Source organism: Lagopus muta, chromosome 2, assembly GCF_023343835.1.
Source record: "Lagopus muta isolate bLagMut1 chromosome 2, bLagMut1 primary, whole genome shotgun sequence".
Taxonomy (NCBI): domain Eukaryota; kingdom Metazoa; phylum Chordata; class Aves; order Galliformes; family Phasianidae; genus Lagopus; species Lagopus muta.
The window spans coordinates 54824298-54830422 of record NC_064434.1 but is presented as its reverse complement, the minus strand read 5'-3'; the positions used below and the strand labels follow the sequence as shown (position 1 = coordinate 54830422).

The following is a 6125-nucleotide window of genomic DNA, read 5'->3' as shown; positions in this document are numbered from 1 at the left end:
GATGATTATAAGGAAATTTAGGATTGAGCCCAAAATGCTTAGAGAAATACAGACATAGCTAAAGTCACATAAATAACAGAATCATAGAATCATAGAATGGGCTGGATTGAAAAGGATCACAGTGATCATCTAGTTCCAACCACCCTGCTATGTGCAGGGTCGCCAAGCACTAGAGCAGGTTGACCAGAATGACATCCAGCTTGGCCTTGAATGCCTCCAGGGATGGGGCATTCATCATTTATTCCTTCCTACAAAACTAACTTTATGTATTTGTGAAGAACACAAAATGTTGGGTTTTTTTTGTTTGTTTGTTTGTTTTTTGTTAACCCATTTGAACAGGCAACATTTTCACATCAGATTGACACTATATAGCTTACTTGTCTAATTTTGCTAGATCCTGTTGAATAACATCTAGACTAATGTATACCATACCATCTCACATGCAAAACTTGCTGTTCCACACATTGATAAATTCTAAAAAAAATAATATATTTAACAAGTTCATTATACTGTGGAAAAGTGGAGATACTTGCTATTTACCATATATACAAAATGATCTTTCATTAATACTCATTGCATTCTTAGTCACCTCCTGATCTAGATAGCATCATTTCAAAAATTAGACTTATTTTTTGTTAGCAGTTCTTTTGCTTTAGTCAAATCATTTATCAGCTGGAAAAGTACACAGTGATATTGATAATATCTCTATTTTAGAACTTACCCATCTACTGCATAGTATGGCATGATATCTGGAATTAAGCTGCTCTTTTCCAAACCATGGATTGCTTAACTTTGGTTGAAAAAAAAAAAGCAATATTGAAATAGACAAAATATATTTCTTTTAACTAAAAGCACTGCAACTACTAGAAATCTGGATTACTTCACATTAAGAAGAAATAACGCCATTCGCAAGATTTTCTGCTAAGTAAAAGTACATGATTAAAGTTATTTTATTATGGAATAGCATGAATATCCACCTCTGACGTTCACACAGTTTCAGTGGGCAGGAAGGAAATAAACACTCATAGTGCTTACCAGAAGTGACCTGGTTAGTCATTTCTCTATCAGAATTACTGGAGGCAGACTGATATGATTCCCTGCTAGAGAAGTAATTGCTGCTGAAGGAGTACTGTGTAGTCAGACTGCTTTGCTATTGGGTGAATACCTTTCATGAACCTTGTATTCACTTCCAAATAGCAGTAGCTGTTAGAGGTGGGAATTGAGAACTAAAGCTTATTTTTTCTCAAACACTTAAACAGTTGGTCAGTTTCCCTAAAATTAGAAATGGAAGAAATGATCATAATGTGTTTATGACTTCTAACAGACAGCGCTATAATATAAAACAAGTGCATTTCTGTATCAAATTATTGTTCCTGGTTGTTTTTTTGGTTTTTTTTGCTTTTGTTTTTGTTTTTTTTGGGGGGGTTGGGGGTGGGGGAGTGGGGTATTTTTGTAGGTCTTTATATTATATCACTAAACTTCCAACTTTAATGTTAATGCTGTGGAAAGGTTATACAGCATATTATGTGCAATATTAGATACTCTTTGTAGTTTTTAATGCTGTTATCTTTTTTTCCTTCTTTTAAATATTATTTTTGAACTACTGTGAACAATGTTACATTTGAATATCAAGCAAATGAAATGTAGGTCATATCTGCAGAGGTCACAGTAGCTGAAAATCCAAACTGATAACATAATGAACATGAACATAAAATTCAAAAATGAAAAATAATTATTTGATAAGCAGCTGGCAATTTGTGTAAAAAGCATGATGAGGAAGACTAAAAGAAGCATCTTTGCAATTCCATGATCTGGTTTGAAAAGAGAAATGTCACTATTTGAAAAAGGAAAACATGTTAAATTTACATGATTAATACTCACTGCACATTTTAACATTTCAAAAATGGGAGTAATTCTCGAGGTTGAAAAAAGTGCAGTTTCCAAGTTAAAGCTGTTGGAGGCAAACTGGCAGAGTGTTATGACGGTTGTAGTGGTAAAGGGTTCTAACTTACAGTGCTAATTTACTTCACTAGAGGACCAGATTGCACATGCTACAATCAGTTTTTAATTTAGAATTGTATCACCCAACAAAAGATACCACCTCAGCTCTACATGATGTTACACAACTTTAAAGCACGACCTGTTTGGCCCTGCATTTAGGAGTTTTCTACAAGCACTCCCACTGCAAACTTATTTTGAATGTATCAGTCTGACTTCTGCTAGAAGCAATGGGAATCAGTAGTTTAGAAATTTCATACATTTCTGCAGGGAATCACTACTGTTACAAATGGTTTGAGTACGTATTTGTCATAATCCTTCAGAAACTGCACTTGAAGACACTCAAGAGCTTCTAAAGACTGTTTCATGCCATGTGGCACTTAACATTTAGCAAGCATCAGCAAAGCTTGCTTATGATACTTTAAACCATAAAGTATGACAGCAGTTCTGCATCTTTGACCCATATCAAGAGACTGATAGTCACAGATAGTGATCAATACAATTTCTGTCAAACTCTGCGGCGGAGAACATTTATTTCTGTCACTGAAGGTCAACAGTACATCAACATTAATCAGATATTTTTGTTTCCAGTTGTAATTTAATCCTAGCACCATATGAAAGACACCATATAGATCATAAGTTTGTGCAGCTGAGTGTGCCATTCTGTACAAACTGATTAGAAATATGCAAATAACACAAGGAAACAATCTGCACATTTGCGTACAATTTGTACATGAACACAAACTTTGGCTTATGTTTAACACACCTTGCCTCTGGCAGTAGTCAGGAAGGATATGGAGTTGCAGATAGAGACAGCCTTTGCTTTACCAGTCGGGACAAGACAATAGCTAAGCACCTTTTGGACAACCAGGCTCTGTATGCTTGTTGGGATGCGTGGCTGGAAGTGAACTGAGGACAAATAGGCTATGCAGGTCGCTGGAGGAAGCTGGATTTGCAGCTGTGTCTGGACAGGACACAAAGAAGGTAAACAAACTATTAAATGTCTTGAATGGAAGATAGAGACATCTGACTTGAGAAATACTGGAGGGGCCACCTGCCTAGCAGTCCCTGAACAACTGCAAATGTCTGGGAAATAACTGAGTCTTTTGAGCTGAACTCCAGCGCAGGGAAACCTGTGGCACTGAGGCCCTGGAGCACCAGTGGGCCTATGAACAGGGATGTCACACTTCTCTCTGCTGCTGCAGCTTTCCAGCTTGCCTTACTCCCTGACCCAGCACGAGTATGAGCTGCAGGCATATTTCTTCACGACCTGGCTTTTAGGTGGTTCTCACCATAGGATGGCACGTAAGTGAAAGCAATACCTCCATGAAGCCTAATAACTCAAAGCTTGAGCATTTACCACCACCAACAGCCATGCTAATCAGTACAGCCCATTTATCAGCCACCAGCCCGCAATGGCTATGGGTCACCAGCAGCCAGGTCACACTGAGCTGCTACAGACCCATCGCTGCAAGTTTGCAGGGTGCTTCAAATGCCTTTCTGACACTACCACTGTCATACTGCACAAATACAGAAAACATTTTCGGGTCAGTGTTCCTTTCAGCAAACTTAGGCCAACTCAGAACGCTATGCTGTCTTAACAGATGTGACCGCTCTGAGATTCAGTCAGGTTAAATACATATGTTTATACATGTGAACATGGTTGTAGCAGTTTATTCATTTTGGGCTGTACTCAATGGCTTATATACACACGATTGCAATTCAAGTGCCATGAGCACACCTCAAGCCAGACGGGCCGCCCAGCACCCGTCCCGCCCGGCTGAGCTCCTCCTGCTGCGAGAGTGGATTCGCCACCACCCCGCGCTGCGCCACGACCGCCGATCAGCACGCGCCGCATCTCCCGGACAGCACTGCGCGTGCGCGAAGCCGCGGCGCGGCCGGAAGTGCGCTCGGTGCGCTTGCGCAGAGGGCTTCTGCGCGACTTGACGGAGACCAACATGGCGTCCTAGGCCCACCGTCCCACCGTCAGCGGGCGAGCGACGCGACCGCTGCCATCATGTCCCGGCACAGGAACGTCCGAGGCTACAACTACGACGAAGGTAGTGGCGAGCAGGAGTTGGTGGCCGCGTCCGACGCCGTTCCCGCTTCTGGCCTGCCGACAGCCCCTCCCTTCGCGCAACCCCGACCCGTCAGCCCTTTCCCGGCGGGTCCCTGAGGAGACCGCCCGGCTCGAAGTGAGGGCGTGGGGGATCGTCGGGCCGGTGGGAGGGGAAATGCAGCTCGCTCCCTTCCCCTCCCCTCCGCGGGGGTTGGACGAGGCGCCGTGGGAGGCCTCGCCCCGCTCCCCCTCGGGCCCCCCCGCCGCTTCCCGCCCGTGGCCGCGTTGCCGCCCGCCGCCGACGTGCTGCCTCGTGGTCAGCGTGGGAACGCGGCCCTGGCAAGCTGAGCTGCCCGGCCCGGGGCTGCCAAGGCTGAGCGCCTTTTGGAGGCGTGGGAGTCGCTTAAAGCCAGTATCGGTGTGACTGAGCCTCTCTCGAATCTTTTGGAAGTTTGTGGGCCCAGTCTCAGTGCAGCCAGATGGTATAATGTGGATAAGCGACAACATCTGTACAGCGGCAGCACTTCTGTGTAGGAGAGCCGTAGTTCTAGAGGATAGAGTTGAGTGTCTAAGGAAGAATCAGATATTTCTGCTGTATTGCACTGAAGTTTGCATGTAGTGAATGAGATCTCATGTAAGAATTTGGCTCGAGCTTACAGTAAAGTGGCGTTTTTTTGTCCTGTCCTATTAATACAGGCAAACTGTCCTTTGTGCCTTTTTGCTCAAGGGTTTTATTTGTGTTGGCTTGCCTTGTGAAAAAAATGGGCACACTTCCACTTTATACTGGTGTTTTAGATAACACTTAAGCGTGGAAGCAGCTATTTTGTTGCCTAACTTTTTGTCGCATACAAAAAATGCAGGAAATATTTCTGCCTGTCTGCTCTTCCTCTTGAGTGAACAACGTTCATGAATTTTTGAGCTGAATTTTTTCAGCCTCTATAGGTATTTACGTCGTCAAAGATGTTGGTCTTGACTGGACCTCTGTCCTCTGTGCGAATAGAACTTTATAACTCACTTTAGTGCTTGTACTTAGATGAGGAGTTCTTTTAACTGAGTTTACTGAGATGCACTGTAAATTGATGTAACCGTATGAGGCCTATGTTACTGTTGCTACTCTGAAATTCTACTGCTGCATTACACATCAGGTTTAATTATAGGTATGTATACGTGTGGTCTGTATACTTCCGCCATATATTACTTTTGCAGTCACGTGCGATCTTGCTACATTACTCAGAATACATGTATGTATATTGCTTTGTTAAGCCCAATTATTGGTTTTCTAAAGTAAATATCTGCAGTGTTTTTGGTCTCTTTTCATAGGAAGGCTTCTTCTGAGGCCTGAGGAAGGATTTTCAGCCTTCATGTAACTGTATTCTGTTTTTGAGCTCTTTTTGAGGTAGTGTATTCAGAGCTGAATGAGTTCAGAACTGAAATCTGCTGAATTCCTGCAGAGAATATGTTTGCAAAATAGCTGTTGATGCTGTGGAACGTATCTCTGGTCTCTAAACTGTTTTCTATTAGTTTTTAAAAAATAGTCTATGGTAAATGCAAGTTAAGTTGACATTGATTTTTTTTTTTTTTCCTGTTTTGTGTTGAGAGTAAAATTAACCTTTCACATCTCAAATAATTCTGTTTGTTTTTTGGATGGATACATTGTTTGTAATTTTCTAGTTCTGCGGCCTTTAAGATGGTATCTGAGTACCAGATTTCTGTGTAGCTGCCAGCTACTTTTTCCTCTTGCTCTTGGAAAAAGAAGCAAACAATATTTGTGAATTTGTTAAGCAGATGCAACAATATCTTTAAAAGTATTTCATTATTCTATTATGTATTTCATTGTCCTTGGTGAAAAGTGCAAGTTTATTTTCAAGATATATGTAATGCCAGGGTATGTGTTTATTTTTAATTGGGAATAATTTACTTTCTAATTGTGTTTCCTGATGATTGATTCTTGATTTGTTTTTTTAAAATTTGAATTGTTAAGGTCTATGGGTGTTTCTGAGTAACTGTATAGGATTCTTGTTTTTTGGCTGAAACCGCTTGAAACTACAGTGGGAAGAAATTTAGAATT

At 41.6% G+C, this 6125-nt stretch overlaps 1 protein-coding gene across 2 annotated transcripts in view; it reads left to right on the top strand.

Moving 5' to 3' along the window:
• Positions 1-3612: 3612 nt before the first annotated feature.
• Positions 3613-6125, top strand: part of HBS1L (HBS1 like translational GTPase) — a 64536-nt gene continuing 62023 nt past the window's right edge. The window contains exon 1 of one of the 2 annotated variants that reach the window (XM_048936738.1): positions 3613-4058. In XM_048936738.1, coding sequence (XP_048792695.1) covers positions 4016-4058 — 43 coding nt within the window. In that variant the 5' untranslated portion in view covers positions 3613-4015. The remainder of the gene's footprint in view (positions 4059-6125) is intronic. The other variant, XM_048936735.1, reaches the window with a different exon arrangement.